At 33.2% G+C, this 17539-nt stretch overlaps 1 protein-coding gene across 1 annotated transcript in view; it reads left to right on the top strand.

Moving 5' to 3' along the window:
- The window catches only part of EYS (eyes shut homolog), a gene marked incomplete at its 5' end in the record, with an annotated part of 1607607 nt that overhangs the window by 609852 nt on the left and 980216 nt on the right, over positions 1–17539 (top strand). The window contains 2 exon segments of the mRNA XM_081294994.1: positions 11971–12142; positions 13105–13183. Coding sequence (XP_081151120.1) covers positions 11971–12142; positions 13105–13183 — 251 coding nt within the window.

Here is a 17539-nt window from a genome sequence, read left to right as displayed (position 1 = left end):
CCAAGCAGTACTTTAAATAATGAGTTATTTTCTGCACTATATTAGCCACAGATCAAGTAATTTGTCTGAAATAAAACCTCTGATTTGGTTAGTGTTAATGTGACTCAGGAAATTATAAGATACATGCATGTGCCTGTATGTGTAAAGTTCATAAGTTCTGACAATATTAATTAACATATTAATTATAGTCAAAACATAGGATGCTAAGATAATAAGTTACCATCTATTTATTAGAAAGGGAATCTAAGTCAAATATAAGCATTGTTATAAAAATTAAGACTTTCTATTTTCTGATCTTTCATTTCTAACCGGCCCTCATTTGCCTATTTGTACTTAACACATATACTGTGTATCTTTACATTAAGTAATTTCTCACTTTCCAAAGCTCTGCACATAGTTGCCTAATTAAACACATGCCTCATTTCACATGGCTTTCATGACTCCTTCATTTACCATGATCTAAAAACAATAAGCAATATATATGGCTCAGAATATTGTTTCTGTATGTGTTAGCAATTTTGTGAAAGGCATTTTTAATATCTTCCTCAAAAGATTCTTCTAATGACATAGTAATTGTTTTTATGACTTTTCCAATGAACTACAAAGTCCTCTAATGTCAACCTACATCCCTGTGATAATGAAGTCTGAGAGAGAGAAGCCCTCATTTAAATGTGGCCTGATATTGAGGAGTTGCCCCCATACTTTTCATAAAAGAGGTATGAGAAAAAGGAGGAGAGACAAGATTTAAATGAACATCATTATCATCATCATCATTTTATCATCAAATATTTATTGATACTTGTCCTTGGCCCAAAGCTATAGGATTACTGTAATGAATTTTAAAAACCTCTGTCCAATACTGAGGTGTCCAATTTCTGAGACAGAAAAAAACTAAACCATCAGTACAAGTTCTCTGAAGAAATTTCAGAAAAAAAAATATAGGTTACATAATATGCATATGAACTCTTTCCAAACAATTATGATAATGGTAAAATGATTGTTAATTAAATGGTTAACCCATGCTTGCTCAATCTGGTATTTACAATATCTAGTACTTAGATACTGCCAATCTTTTTGTTAATAATATTTTGCTGAGAATTATAATTTTCTTTCAACTCATTATTATTGTTTTTGATCAAAAGTTAAAAAGTGATCCTAAAAGTATATTTGTTTCCTGGAAATTTTTTCATAGGTCAGGCTTGTTGTGGGGCAGGTCACTCAGAAAACATACCAAGTCCCAGTTTTGTCCAAATTGAAGAGTCTTTATCTAGCTGGCCAGCCAGCGACAGCTCCCTGCAGGACCCATAAGTGTCTCTGCAAGGAACAGCCCCAAGCCTGAGCATTTTTGGATATTTAAAAGCAAAAAAAAAAAAAAAAAAAAAAAAACACATCTGGGATGATAAGCTGCAAGCAAGCAGGTACATGTGGAGATAAGTGCATGGAGTACTGCATACATGACATACATTAAGGGCATCTGAGTGGCCTGCCACTCCTCTCATGCTAAGCATGTGAGCGGCAGGCTGCTTACCTTGTAGGCACAGCCCAGGGCATGAGGCCAGGTATTGCAGTCCCTGTGCTTGCTCCATGGCCCCATCATTGACTGTTTGCTGCAAGGACAGTTAGCAGAAATTGCACTGGTGGCTGCCTGTAATTTGCTTAGCTACTGCTTGAGTATGTATACATGGTAACTGCACAATAAAACCAGACCTGCTTCCTGCTTGGTCTCCAGAGGTCTTGATTATAGAGACTCCACAGCCACACTCTCCTGTACCCTATTCCATGGAGCTCCTCGCTGGACAAGAGAGACCCCACCCAGGTACAGAAGCTGTATTGGGCAGTTAATGAGACAATGCAATGGGTACATTGGTATTTCCCACGAGACTTTCCAGGTTGGCATAGTATCAAGCAAGCAGAAGGGAAGTGGGTCAAAATGACCCTAGCTCAGTACAAGTTAGAGAATGGTTACTAACACCTAGATAATCAATATCTGATAAGGTGCATTGTCCAAGAAAAATGGAAACTGATTAGAACAATTTTACATTGTATAAGAATTGATATTTTGTGTTGCCAAGTATGTTATGCTAGATAACTATTAATGGGTACAGAGGTAGCTCTTTCCCATAGGAAAAAAATTTCTTACATGATATGGAGTCTCAGGGCAAAAGGGACTCTGGTCATTGCCCATATAGCCTGGCCCATAACAGACTTCTCAGAAGACTCTGATATTTACATACAGGCAATTTATTGGAGAAAGTTCTCAACAATAATGCCTGTGAAGGAGAAAAGGCTGTGAGCTGAAAAAGAAAGGTGTTGAGCTAAAATGTAGCTATAAATGAATCCACACTTGATCTCTCAGGGGACTCTGAAGTGGGTGGGAGCCCTTCAGAGTGATCCAGATTGAGCCACCTCCAAATATCCCACAGAAATCAGTGAAGAAAGACCTACGCTTGGACAAACATTTGACGTTAGCCAAGAGCAGCAATTCAATTTATGGGGAAAAATTCAGCACTGAACCCTTGGTAGGCAACTACTCTGACATTTGGGGGAAATTAATACTTCTTCTCTAAATGGGAAACTGCAATGATAACTTTACCTACTGCTCAGCAACCCCATGTGCTGCTCAAATCTACTTGTTTCCTAAAGTAAATATACCTTATCAGGAAACTATTCTCCAAAATTCTGAGTTGTAACTTCCTGGGTAAATGTACAAGAGGAAAATTACTGGAAAAAACTACAATTTCTATCACAAAACTGGTCTTCAGCAGATAATCATTTTCTTTTTTTTCTCTGCAATTCATATAATCTCATTCTCAGCTAGCAAATATGCTTATCAAGAGGGTTACCTAATTAGGTAACCTAGACCCTTTTGCCTAAAAGTTCTGATCTCTTAGTAAGGCCATGGTTTTCCTGTTTGTCCATTTCCGGTGATGTTGAGCAAAGGACTGCCAACACATATTCCAGTAGAACTCATTAATGCCGAGGTTCTCATCCCTGCCCTTATTTTTAACAGCACTATACTTCCTACTAATCATCAGCATCAGTTACTTTGATATCATAATCAGCTAGCACTGTTATAACCAAATGTCATATACTGGGTAGCTTATACATAATAGAAATTTATTTCTTATGGTTTAAAACACTGAAAAGTCCAAGATAAAGTTGGCAATAGATTCAGTGTCTCTTCAGGACCACTTTCTGATTCACAAATGACACCTTCTAGCTATGTCCTTGCAGACTGGAAAGACTTATTTTATAAGGGTATAAATTCCACAAGGAAGAGGCTTCATGACCTAATTATTTTCCAAAAGGCTCTTTTTCCTAATGTCGTCACCTTAAGGGTTAGGATTTCAACATGTAATTTGGAAGAAGAACACAAAATTCCAGTTAATACAACCTGTAAGGAACCTTTGTCTTCACCTGATTATTTCTTGGCATGCAGAGTACAGAGAAGCCATACATTTAAAAAAGAAGTCGTATGGTTTCCCTTGAAGCAAGAATCCCTCCTCTGGTAATCAGGGAGTCTAGTATATGGAGCCTATATTTTCAGGAAAGCAAAGCACAAATTCCCCAATTGTATGCAAAGAATGATGGCACATGGGCTCACTTATACATTTACCCCTTGGGTCACTACTCCATTCGTTGAACCTTTTGATGACTGGTCATCATTTAATAACTGTTGATTTAGAGTATATACTGGGTCTTCCAATGTGGTATCCTTTCCTTACAATGTCTCTTATCCAAACTGGCACTTCAGTTGCACCTACCAATTTTTGCATAGTTTGAAATATTATAAAAACAGTAGATACCATGAATATCTTATCATTACTATATAAAGTAAGCTCCTTGGTTGAATGACATATTATGAGAAACTTGGTGAATCAAGACTATATTGGCCCTTGGGTAATGATGCTGATCAAAACCCTGTTGTCAGGAAAGATAAAAAAAGACATACTGTACCTGATGTGTAGGTCAATTCTAGTTAAAATGAGCCACTGTTTCTCCAATTCAGTGTAATCCACTGACCAACAAGAGCAGATAGTTTTGGTTAATATTTCTAAAAAGGTAGAAAAGTTGGTAGAAACAGTTCCTATATTAGTGTTGTAACACAGGAATACATATGCTGGGCCCATGAATAATCTTTACATCTGCCCTTCTTTTCATATTTATTATCCTACCATGGCAACAGACTATAGATTATGTTAACTGGCTTAGCTTTGTCTCTGTGATTACTAAATATCTCTGCTCAGGCAAATATATATATTACCATGTATTACAAAAGCCTTCAATTTTAAATCTCACCCCCATTAGTTCACATCTCCTTTCCTGTATTTCCCTGATCCATATTATCTCATTCCTTCAGGCCAGTCAGATCATTTGCCAGTACCTATAACCCCATGCATATTCTTATCTTGACGTCTATTTCTCCCAGTAGAGAAATACCAAATCCTCTAAAATCTGCCTACTGGAAGGGTTTCCTTTACATTTTTCTTTCCTGGACAATCTCTGAATGAGAGTCTAGGAAATCAGTAGTCCATTTTCTTTTCGTGCTCATGTAGCAAGTCAACCCACTCATGACCCACACTCAAGCTTTTTCTTTCTTCTTCATATGGTTATACGAAAGGCCCTTTATAGCCATAGTAGAGCTATAAGAAATGAATAACACTGGATAGGGGATCTACTTGTGATCTTTAAGCTAATCACATCTGACACCTGATGGACTATTGATAATAGATTGCTGCTGGTTCTGACCGATGTACTGAAAATTTTGTCCATATTGATAATTAACAATCTATTGTTAAGTGTTTCTTCTTTTCAAGGACCCAGAATTATGTCAGAAATCTTTTTTTCAGTTTCAGATAATATCTCAACTACATATGGCTTGGCCTTGGTCCAGAGCCCTAGGGTCTCTGATTCAATTTCTGGCACTTACTATAAACACCACACAACATTTTTATCCACTGCTGATACTTACAATGCCATTGAGGCTTTTGAGATATATTGCCTAAATGACAAAACAGCTTTCACAGCTGCCTGGAACTGCTACAGAATTCTGTTAATTTAGTAAAATTCTCATCCATTATCTCTTTAAATGTATCTTCTGCCATGTTGTCTTTCCGTTTTACTGTAGGGATTCCAAGTGCAAGGAAATTAGAAGTTTTCACATCCCTTAGATGCTCTATTTTGTTTTCTTATTCTTTTTTTTTCATTTGGGGGTTTCATTATCAATAGTTCATGATGAGGTTTTCAAGTTCACTGGTTCTTAATATGCTCAATCCTCTGATAATCTTATTATATCAATTCTTCATCTATAAGTATTACCTTTCTTGCATTTCTACTTGGATTTTTATAGTTTATCTCTCTCTTTTGAATTCCTCATTGGTTCATTCATTTGTCTACATTCTCTAATGCACTTTTTACATTTTGTTCAGATTTTAAATAATGCTATTTTATATTTGATCTCTGAAAATTTTAACTGCAATTTTCTTTTTAGTTTTTATTCTATCAATTTCTTCTTTTGGTTTTGTTTACTTTTTCTCTGTTCATTTATATCTTATAATTTTTGGCTGACCTATTTAAACAATAAGATTGCATGTATTCCTAGAATATTCCTTAAAAAATAACTTTAGCTGTATTGCCTAACTGAAAATATTTTACATAATTATTGAAATATTTTAATGAATTATTGCATTAATAAAATATCTTGTTAAAAATTCTCATTATGGTTTAATGAAGCTGTTATTATTTAGCTATATTTTATAATTCAAAATGGTCAGACATAACTTTTAATTTTCAAAGTCATTGATTCTGAACTATGTGATTATTGTATGCCTATATTAATTTGATTAGATCATTCATAAGGATCACCCTACTGTGTAAATTGTAATAGTTTTTTAAAATATTGCTATAATTTGTGTATAATAAAAAGTAGATAAACAGACTGTTTTAATCATGGACTACATTAAAAGTTTTTTATTTGACAATTGAGTTAAAAATAATAGGTATGATCTCTGTGTTCAAATAGTAATTGAGAATGAAAGACAAGACCAGAATTCAAAAACAATATACTCTAAGGAACATCCAATAATTGTTACAAGTTAATTTTTATTAGGCAATATCAAAGGGCATTTTAAAAATGAGTTACAATTTTAGTAAAATCTTAAATAAAAATAGAGATGCAAAGATTACATTCATACTGAGTAATCAGGAACAAACAAAGATTAAAAAAAAAGTAAATGTTTAATTCTAATCTAGTTCAAGGATATAAGTGGTCCCATACCTACTATATTTAGAATTATCTATCTCGGTTTTCCTTGTTATTTTTCTTTTGAATAGCTTACCAGGCCTTTTCCACGTAGAATCAGATTTGGGATTCTATATTTTTAAAATCTCTACAGGTAGAAAGAACAACAAAAGTCTCCACAGTAATCCTATTATCCAACAAGGTATATATAACCAAGGGATTACAGTACTAACTAATAATAAAACAGCAGAAAGGAAGACATGAATGACATAGAAGATTTGGCGTTAGCCTATGGAAACTACATTTAACTCAAGCTATAGTAAGGAGAGTTCATAATATTTAAATGTTTTTATTGATACATAATATTGTTGCATATCATTCAGCCATTAAAAAAATGAAATCCTATTACCTGTAATAACATGAATAAACCCAGAGAATATATTATAATGTATTTTGTTAGGATATCACATGTAAAATGAAAAAATATTATGAATTAGGATAATGGCTCTGAAAAATTTGTCTAATATGTAAGGCTAATCTGTAGGAAAATTTGGGTGAAGAAAATTTGGAAAGAAAGTTTTTTATAAAAAAGGCCAGGAACATTGTCACACACCTGTAATCCCAGTGGCTCTGGAGACTGAGGCAAGAGGGTAGCAAGTTCAAAATCAGCCTCAGCAAAAGGAAGGTGCTAAGCAATTCAGTAAGACCCTGTCTTTAAATAAATAAAATACAAAATAGGGCTGGGTATGTGGCTCACTGGTTGAGTAGTTGAGTGACCCTGTGTTCAATTCCTATTAGGTACTACAAAAAAAAAAAAGGAGAAGAAAATCTGTGTATAAGATAGATAATAGAGAAATAGGTGGAAATATGGGTATACATATATTTATAAACATATATTGTCCTATTAAAATATTGCTTATGAATGTAATTCTTTTACTGATTATACCTCTTAGTTTATGAACTTCAATGGCTTAGGTTTTTGTTGTTGTTTTGTTCTTGGTTTTCAAAGTGCTGGGGATTAAACCCAGGATTTTGCATTTGTTAGGCAAGCACTCTACCACTGAGCTACATCCCCAGCCTCTAATAGCTTGTTCTTAAAATGGATTCTTTTACTTCCAATGTAAAAAAAAAGAAATAAGGAAAGAAAAGAAGGAAAGAGAGAGAAAGAGAGAGAGAGAGAGAGGAACAAATATATATATATATATAAGCAAATATTGAGGAAAACAAGTAAAGAGGGTTTTGGCATAATTAGGGACATGGAAAGGCCCCAAAGTCCATTGGATGACTATAAAATCTACTTTAAAAGCAATAGGTTCTATCCAGCTTCAATACAATCCCCAACAAAATACCAATGACATTCTTCACAGAATTAGAAAATACAGTCCTAAAATGAATTTGGAAGAACAAATGACTCAGAATAGCCTAAACAATTCTAAGGCTAGAACACTGCTGAAGGCATCACAATACCAGATTTTTAATAATACTACAGAGTTATAGTAAAAAAAAATAAAAAAATAAGAAATAAATAAAAATTTAAATAACATGATAAAATGATACTGGCATAGACACAGACACAGACCAATAAAATAAAATAGAAAACTCGGTCAAACACAGATACAACAATTTGATCCTCAAAATAGTCATCAAAAACATACATTTCAAAAAAACAGCTTTTTTTTTTCTTTTTACAAGTAGTGCTGGGAAAACTGGTTATCCATATGCAAAAGAATGAGACTAGTTTTTTAAATCTCTCTCCCTGCACAAACTTCAACTCAAAATGAATCAATGAGGTAGGAATTAGACCAGAAACTTTGTGACTCCTAGAAAAACCATAGGGTCAACATTCTCAAAATATAGGCAGAGGCATTGATTCAATAGGACTCCTAAAGCTTAGAAATAATACCAATAATTAATAGATGAGATAAAATCAAATTAAAAAGCTCCTGATCAACAAAGGAAACAATTAAGAATGTGAAGAAATAACCTACAGAACAGGTAAGACATTTTTGCTCTCTACTTTTCTGACAATTAGAAAAAGAAAAAGAAAGAAAGAAAGAACCCAGTTAATAAATGGGTAAATAAAGTAAACAGACACTTCCAAAAAGAAGAAATATAAATGGCCAACAAATATATGAAAATATGTTCAACATCTTTAGCAATCAAAGAATCAAAGAATTGCAAATAAAAACTGCAGTAGGATTTTTATCTCATTTCAGTTAGGATGAGAGGAATCAAGAATACAAGAAGTAATAAATACTGGTGAGGATGTGGGGACAAAAAAGAACATTTTTATACTCTTGATGGAATTTTAAATTAGTGCAACACTATTAAAATTAGTATGGAGTTTTCTCAAAAGAGTAGAAATGGAATCATCATATGTCCCAGATATACCAGAATTAAAGTATACAGAATTAAAGTCAGCATAATATTAGCAACACAGGGATACTCGTGTTTGTAGCAGTATAATTAACAATAGCCAAATTATGAAAGTAGTCTAGATTTCCATCAAGGAATGGCTAAACAAAATATGGTATATATACACAATAGAGTTTTACTCAGTCATAAATAAGAATGAAATTATGTCATTTGCAGGAAATTTATGGAATTTAAAAGCATTTTGTTAAATAAATAGTTTACAAATGAGAAACTTAAATCTTGGATAGGCTGGTTCTTATGTATGGGAAATACTTTGGAACCAAGTTCAATACCCTCCACAACTTCTTTCTTTTCCATGCATCATTGAAGTCTCTTTGTTTGCCAGGGAGAATTAGTAGAAATACCATTGAATACTTCCCTTGGCCACACAAGGTATGCTTTTAGGTATGCTTGAGCTTTACTGAAGGTGCCATCCCTCTTTTCAGATTCCAGTTCTCACAGTTGCAAAGAATAGCAGTTTCTCCCCACTCTCAAGGACTGCTTTATTCTCACTTGGGAAGAGTCAGGCCTTCTAAAGAAAAACAAATACAAAAGTGACATGTAAAACAAAATATAAACACACACAACACATTCAGCAGTGATTTGTTTTTTAACAAACATTTGAGTGGATGCATTATTGAATAGTCAAGCCAAATACACGGCATCTTAGAACTATGCATGTAATGGAGAAAGATACAAATTTTTTTTACAATAAGCATATTTTATACAATGCTATAAGTTGATCACTAAGAAAAAAAAATAGAACAGAACACTGGAGATTGTATGTGAGTAAGGAGATGCAATCTTAAACAGTGTGGTTGAATAAACAAGGTCTTGTGTCATGTGGGAAGGGAGCAGTGTTGGTAGGGGAACAAAAGTACTGAGAATCTGTGTGAAGAATACACATAAAGCTTTTGAAGGAGCATTAAGGAGGTCAATGAAACTGCAACAGGAGAGTTATCAACAGTGAGAAGATGAAGTTAAACAGGTAAAAGGGAAGCTGCCATTCATCTTGCTGAAGGACTATGATGTTAAAGATCACTAAATAATGGTTTACAGGGAATATAATGTTTCGGTCAGTGAATTTTTACATTTTTATGCTCTCTGGAGTCCACTTAGGATGTCAAATTATAATCACAATTTTACTTAATACAGGTTTAGGAAGAAAAAAAGCTTTAATGTAATCTTGAAGATATTTTCTGTTGTTAAATTGAGACTCTGCCTTCTGAGGGGAGGACATTTGAACAAGAGAGAGCAGTATCTTTTTGTCAAGTCTCCTTGTCTCCAAACAATGGATTCCTCCTTTCCCATTCCCTTTTAACATGTGGCCTCCAACCTGTGCTTTTTTTTTCATAAATTGATCATTTTTTTTTTGTCACTAAAAGTTTTAACACTGACTTATCAGCATTGCACATGGTTATACAGACATTTCACTCAGCTTTTTAACTGGAAGAAGAATGCTTTTGGAAACACCTAAATGAAATTAAACATAATTTAAGTGAGGAGTTTTTTACCAGGAGAATGAGTGCAGTTGAATGTTAAATATATCCCAGACATGAGGAGAGTAGGTTTCAATACATTTTTACTATATTGTCTCAAAGAACTCATGATGCACTAATAAATAATTTTCATTTATATATAGAAGTTTGATTGATTAGTGTGCCTGTACTAATTATTATTTTCACAAATATATGCTCCTGTGAAGGAAAATTCATTTATTTTCATCCCTTTTAGGTTGACTTAGTCATATGATTTTGTTGGGTCACTGGAATGTAGGTAGGAGATTTAAAAACCATCCATGTTGCATTGACTAAACCAAGTCACATGACTAAGCCCAACATAAATGTGATAGGAAATGCCCTTTTACTTCTTGAACAATTATGCCAATATTCCAGATAGAGTATACCCCATTAACCTTGGCCCAGAGTGAAGACACTAGGAAGTATCATCTGTAGCTTACCATAGTCATACAGGCTAGTGGAATATAAATCTGTGAGTCATAAATATGAAATTTGTGTACCTGATGGATAGCAAATGGCCTATGTGTCAGTTATTATCATATTCTTCATCTTAATAAGCTCTTCTTTATTCCCAACTAGATTTATATTCTTGGCTGCAAGAACCATGTTTCTTTCATTTGCTTATTTTGTTTTGTTTCATTTTGGGGTCCTGGTGGGGATTAAACCCTGGACCTGGGGCATTCTAGGGTAGTACTCTACCATGGAGCTACAGTCCAACTCAGGTGCCATGGCCTTTGGTTAGTATCTACTGTATTACTCAGAACACCCATGTGTGCACATATCACCATAGTGTCAGGGTAGGTAATTCAAAATACTAATTTGAAGCCCAGGTCAGAAAAAAAAAACATGATTTGAAATCTGATCTTTCCATAAAGTGATCTGAAAGCTTTATTTAAACTCTCTAAACCCTTATTTACTCACCAATAAGTTAGAGGTTAATGAGATCCGACTTCAGGATTCATGAGCTTTAAGATAATATGCCTTTAGCACAAAGCCTAGTACATCAATCAATGACAATGTTTATTAGTAGATGCTCAGTACAAATGAAAACAATGGGCAAAGGGATTATTTTTACCATATTACAATGATTTTCCACTTTTTCTAATAAACACAATCTTGTTTTCCATTTAGGTTGCTTGTTTTGTCCTGTAGATGTTTCCTATACATTAATATTTTCTCTCTAAGAGCACATCTGGGATAACAGGGTGTGTATATGTGTGTGTGTGTGTGTGTGTGTGTGTGTGTGTGTGTGTGAGCACGCACAGAGGGTGGCACGTGTCATTAATTAATAAATATTCACAACTTGGTCTTTGAAAACCACAGGTGTTCAGCCAAATCCAGGTTTTATTTAGAAATCTCAGAAAACCCACTAATAAACTTACCAAGACAAAATTTACAACACTTCAAACTCTTTCCTAATCCCTGTGGGAAAGAAATGTTTGGCTATCAAGGGCTATTTCAAAACATCATATAAATTAGTATTCACAGTGACAGTTGGATATAATTCATTAGTTCACTAATAGTATCAACAAATAACTTCTTACAGTAAAAACAAACATCCTAAAGCAGATTAAGCTTGTTTTTTATTTTTTCTCATTCATATTAAATTAGTAGTCTGAAATTTCATAAATTCAAACATGCTTAACCTTGAAAAATGTTTTCCTTTGCCATAGGATGTCAAATTGTCCCTATAGAGAAAGGGTTTTGATTTGGGGTTGATATTTACCACAGTAAACAAACTTTGGAGTTTTGCATTTAAGTGGTTTCATCTTTGTCTTGTCTGTTCTAATGTAGGCATTGATTGTGAAGTAAATATAGATGAATGCCAATCAGAGCCCTGTCTCCATGAAGGAGCTTGTATTGATGGCATCAATCATTATATCTGTGCCTGCAAGAGTGGGTTTTTTGGAATGCACTGTGAAAGAAATGCAAATGATTGCCTCTCAAATCCTTGTCTACATGGAAGGTAGCTATATTTATTTTTTTTTCTATTATTAACTGTATGAAAGTATATTTAACCCATAATATTTAAGACTGACTGTCAAGGGAAAGTTGATAAAGAGAATTTTAATTATGCTCTTTCATAAAACAAGAGCTTAGTACAGTTAAGATGACAGATGCTGCCTGTTTTAGCTAATGCAATGTACTGATACATTATCTCTGCCCTTCTTTTATTTCTGTTCATTAGCATAAAGTAATTTTCAATAAATGTGGATTAATTAGACTTTAATATGCTTAAAGGTAACTGCTCACAGTAATAGAAATAGCAGGTAGGATGATGTGACATTCTATTATTTGCTCTGTGGAAAGATAATACGGCATACGTAGTGTTTAAAATGTTCCTAAGTAGACTGGTTCTTTTATCCCTATGTGCATGAAAGGTATTTTGTGACTCTATGGAACTGTGTGACAACTCACCTGTCCATAGAAAGAATATTAGCATATAAAAATCGAGAACAGGGATATTTGTAGGAAAAGCAGGTGGCAAAAGAAGACTATCTCAGAGGCACCATGCTGTCAGCTGCAGCATTATTTTGTTTTTCTAGTCCTGCCACTGATTTTGTAAGCAGAAAAGGGAGGATTAAGGTGAGTAGCTTATTGCAGTGTAGTTTGGCCATAGCTGACTTGAGTTTCCTACATAAGCCCCAGACACACTTTATATCTTTCAGAACTGTTCCTTCTTTCCATTGCTGTGGGGAAGATGGCAAAAATGAAAATTGATCAGTTCCTTCAGTTCAGTCACCTTCAAGGATAAAAAATCAGGAATAGACTCTGCTTTCTACTCCACATGGAATAGATAGAAATGCAGTGTGTTTATTTTTTTCCACTTAAACTAGAAATGAAAAAAATGAAAATGGTGAAGCTTTCTCAAACTATGCTTTTCAATGTTTACTTATTTAAAAATTTAATTTTAATTCTGTGTTCCAGGTGCATAGATCTCCTTAATAAATATCAATGTTCATGTGATGCTGAGTGGACTGGCACAAGATGTGAGGTCAAGATTAATGTAAGTTTATAGTTTTATTAAATTTAAATGGTAAAACATAAAAATAAAACTACTAATTGAACATTTCGTCCACAATTACTGAGTATTTAACTACTCTCTCCCCCTTCCTCTATGGAATTCCTCAGTTTCCTTAAAAAAAACTATAAATAATAGATTCTTTTAATGTTTTTCATCTTCACATCATATTATCATAAAATTTTGCAATCTGGAGCCCTCCTTAAACTAAATCCTGGAAGTGGCCATTATCTTCAGGATCTCAGATGGCTTATATTTTCTATCTGCCACCTCCTCCTTTATCTTAGGACACAGAGCTCTCTATGGATCTATAAGATGAGGCAGGGCCAAGTTCATCCAGACACCACAAGAAGGAAATAAAACTGAGCCAAGAGGTGGGTAACACCTGCAATAATCTCAGAATCAGAATTGGTCTTCCAAATTTCAGGAGTCAGGTGATATTATTGATACATAGTATTTTATGTTGCATGAAATTATAACCATCTGATCTTGGCAGATGGCAATCATGTGAGGCTTCCTGGAATAATGGGCAGGGCTTCCAAAGCTGCCTTGTCTGACAGTGACATGGCAAAGGAAGCAAGTATAGACAAACCAGAGCTTTATGGTTTATGCAACAATGGGTATTTTCTTTAAGTCATTTGTGTCTCTCCTCTCATTAGTAAAACATAGCTATAATGATTCCTGCATGAAAGGGTCATTGTGGGAAGGTGCACATTAGAGATAGGAGATACTTAGAAAATGGCCCTTTCTCAGGGAGTGATGGGGTGATTAGAGGTATTCAGCGAGAATTGGAACTGAATCTCTATATACCTAGTTACCTGCTGTGTTTTCTTGTTAGACAAATTAGTTATGTTCTGAAATCATATTTTAGTTATTCAGTGAGGGTAATAACAGTAACTAGTTGTTGTTTTTTTTTTTATTCTCAGGAGGATTAAATAAGATAATGCAAGTGAATACATTTTTGGAGATGCATTGATTTTAAAAGGCTTAATTATCTATTGATATTTTATTACTTGGTTCTAGACAGTGAAAGATGCTCCTGATGTGGAAAAGGAAATGTAATTAATAAATTCCCCATACATCTTCTTTGCCTTACTGCAAATATTGCTTTCTTACTCAAAATCCATATTTCTTGGGAATATAAGTACCCCATTCTTCTTTGTGAATTAAAAATATCATTTAATAAGTATTTTCTTTGATATAGTAATGTCTACAAAAATTTGTACATAAATACACATTCAAATTTTTGAGGACAATTGTTCATATTCTTACTATGTGCATCTAGATGCTTTTTCCTTATATTTTATTTTAATGTAAAACTATATTCATTATCTTCATTGCTCAGTAACTTGTTATATCTTAAGAACCATTCCATTAAAATGCACAGGGCCTTTACTCATTCTTTTCAATAGCTAAAGAGTATTCTAAATAAATGTTAAACAACCACATTGTTTAATGAGAATTTGAGCATGCAGCTTCCCAAGGTCCTACTAAATGAAGTCATTTTTTTTTAAAAAAGTGTTGCCTAATTTGAAGAAGAAAACATAGCATGTCATTATTTTAATTTACATTCTCCTAGGTAGCTACCAATATTAATCATCCTTCCATGTGATTATTTACCATTTATATTTATTTGTGTTTTATCTACTTATAATTGTTGGCTGGCAGTATTTGCATTTTTTGGCTTGTTTACCCTTTTCTTTTTGGTTTGTATGTATTATTTTAAATTATGGCTAGTGTCCACTAGGTTCTGAAAAATTACAAATATTTTTTAGAATTTAGAAATTATTGCTTTTTACAACTTGTAAATTGTGAAATGTCCATAATTGTATTTACGTTTATTTTATGACTGGGTTTTGCATCTCATCTTCTCGTGTAGCAATAGTTAAGATAGTTTCTTATATTTTCATCTACTAAATTTTAGGATTAACAATAGTTTTAGTGCCTTAGCATGTATAAATATTTTGTTATGATTGATAAAATATAGAGACCTAATTATATAATTTAAAGTTTTGTGGTTTTTTTCCCCTAAAGGCATAATCAATTTTCCCAACAACATTTATCAAAGGGCTTGTTGTTTCTCTTTTGATTCAGGGTGACTCATATTTCCTGCTATAAATCTCTACATTTGGGACAGTTTGGGGATTATCCTGTTTCTTTACTTTTTTGTCTCACTACAAACATGTACCATCTGTATTACTTATCATAGTGCAATGAAGTTTCTTAAATTTGTCACTTTTTCCTCAATTACATTTATTATACTCTAATTATAATTTTCTTCATTCATTTTACAAATATTGAATACTTAAGAGAAGCCAAGAAAAAATAATTATTAGACACATTTTCTGCCCCACCAGCTGCAAAGTAAACTATCATCTATCTTACATATTTCCTGACCTATTTATTTACCTATGTCATATAATCCAGATAGCCTTTGAAGGACATTTGGAGATTAGTGTCCACATCTGTCTTTCTAGGATAAAGAGACAAGAGCTATGGAAAAACAGTATAGCTGAGGAAAAGATAGCTGAGGTCAATATGGGGAGAGTGTTATATGTAAAATTCTTTGGGAAGTAAAAAAGAAGCTTAGTTTATATTACTAGGGGCTTGATGGAGGAAAATTTGAGCAAACTTTTTTTAATTCATTAAGTTGAAAATTGGAGGCAAGGATTAAAAATTATAATTGATGCTAGAGAAAAACAAACACATGGCTGGATATGAATGAATGCCAAGGCTAGTGAAAAATTATAATTAGTGTTTTATGTATGCACACATGCACATATACACATATGGAAAAAAAAGAGAGTCGGGGTATAGAGAGTAGATATTTTCCTTTCAGTGTGGATGGGGCAGAGAAGGGGATATGTGTCCTTCTCATGAAGCATGAATACAGGACAATGATTTTTTTTTAATACCCAATCATAAATATATAAAAATATACTAATTTAAAATAAATTACAACTTGAGAATAAAATAAGAAATCAAGACATTCTCAGATGAAGGAAAACAAAATTTTTCATGAGGACTTAGTATTTAAAAAGAACTAAAGGAATTTTTCTAAATAAATAAAAAATGATTAGAGAATTTTGCATGTTTGTATGTGGGTGGGTATGTGTGTATTTGTGAATCTTCAAGTGTGAGCTATAATTTATGAGGGGCTTTTTATAGTTATATGTAAAAATCTATGTGTCTACCATATATATATATATATATATATATATATATATATATATATATATATATACACACATATGTATATTTTCTTATTTTTATTTCCCTCTTATATATTGGACTCTGACAGTCCAATATATAAGATTTTATGTTTTTTAATCCAAATTTACAAAATCACAAAATTCTAAAGGTAATGTTTTCTGTGACAGTTTTAAAAGAAACTTATTAAGAAATTCTTATATTTTCTCATTATCTTTTTATTTGATATTAAGTGATTGGTTTATCGGAGTACTTTTTAGCCTAAAATTTGAACAGGAATCTCTCTCCCCAGCTGAATGATCAGCTATTTTCTACAAATTATTATAGAGAATATCTATCTTCTTGATTGAAAACACATCTTTAAAATAAACAAGATCTCACAAATGAGAATGTTTATTACACACACACAGACTTCACATTCTCACTTAATTTATCACTGCAGTTTATTCTACACTAGCATGTGTAGTTCTACTTTATTTATTACTATCTCATTGTGTGGAGGTATCACATTTAATCTGTAAAAATCTCTTGAAGAGTTAAGATATTTTAAGTATATTGTTCTTAAAAACTCTATTTGTATCTGAGGTGCACAAGTTTGAGCAAACCATGCTCTATATCATAGTAGGAATAGTTAATAAATTTCCTTTTGACCTCATAGCCTGTTCCTTCCTTACCATACCTGTGTTTATTAAGAATGTTTCTCTACATATGCGCTGGCAGAATGTGGATGTTAATGTTTAATATATGTATTATTTGATTACACAATTGCTGTTATGTTCTCCTAGGCTTTTTTTTACTGTGCCAGTTATTCTCCAGTCTACAAATCTTCGGTCTTTTAGATAAGGGCAGATTTCTGTCACTACTCAAGCAAGAGTGAGCTCAAACTTTTTAAAACTCAGCAAAACAGGTGAGGACAAAAGAAGATGCTTTTCATTGTCCAGCCACTCTTGGCCACCAACACCAGCCCAATATCTCTTACAGTGCTACAGATTCCTTAATATCAATGCAGTCAGTGTTTTCAACCCTTTTAATTCTATGTCCACGCATGAACCTTCCCCTCACAATGCCATTGTGTTAGAGCACAATATACCCCTGAAATTTGGATTACATACTTGACATTTTTTGTTAGCA

The sequence above is a fragment of the Spermophilus citellus genome (assembly GCF_964194105.1).
Source record: "Spermophilus citellus genome assembly, chromosome: 5".
NCBI lineage: Eukaryota > Metazoa > Chordata > Mammalia > Rodentia > Sciuridae > Spermophilus > Spermophilus citellus.
Note: the sequence above shows the minus strand (reverse complement) of the source record. Positions and strands in the feature narration are given on the sequence as shown.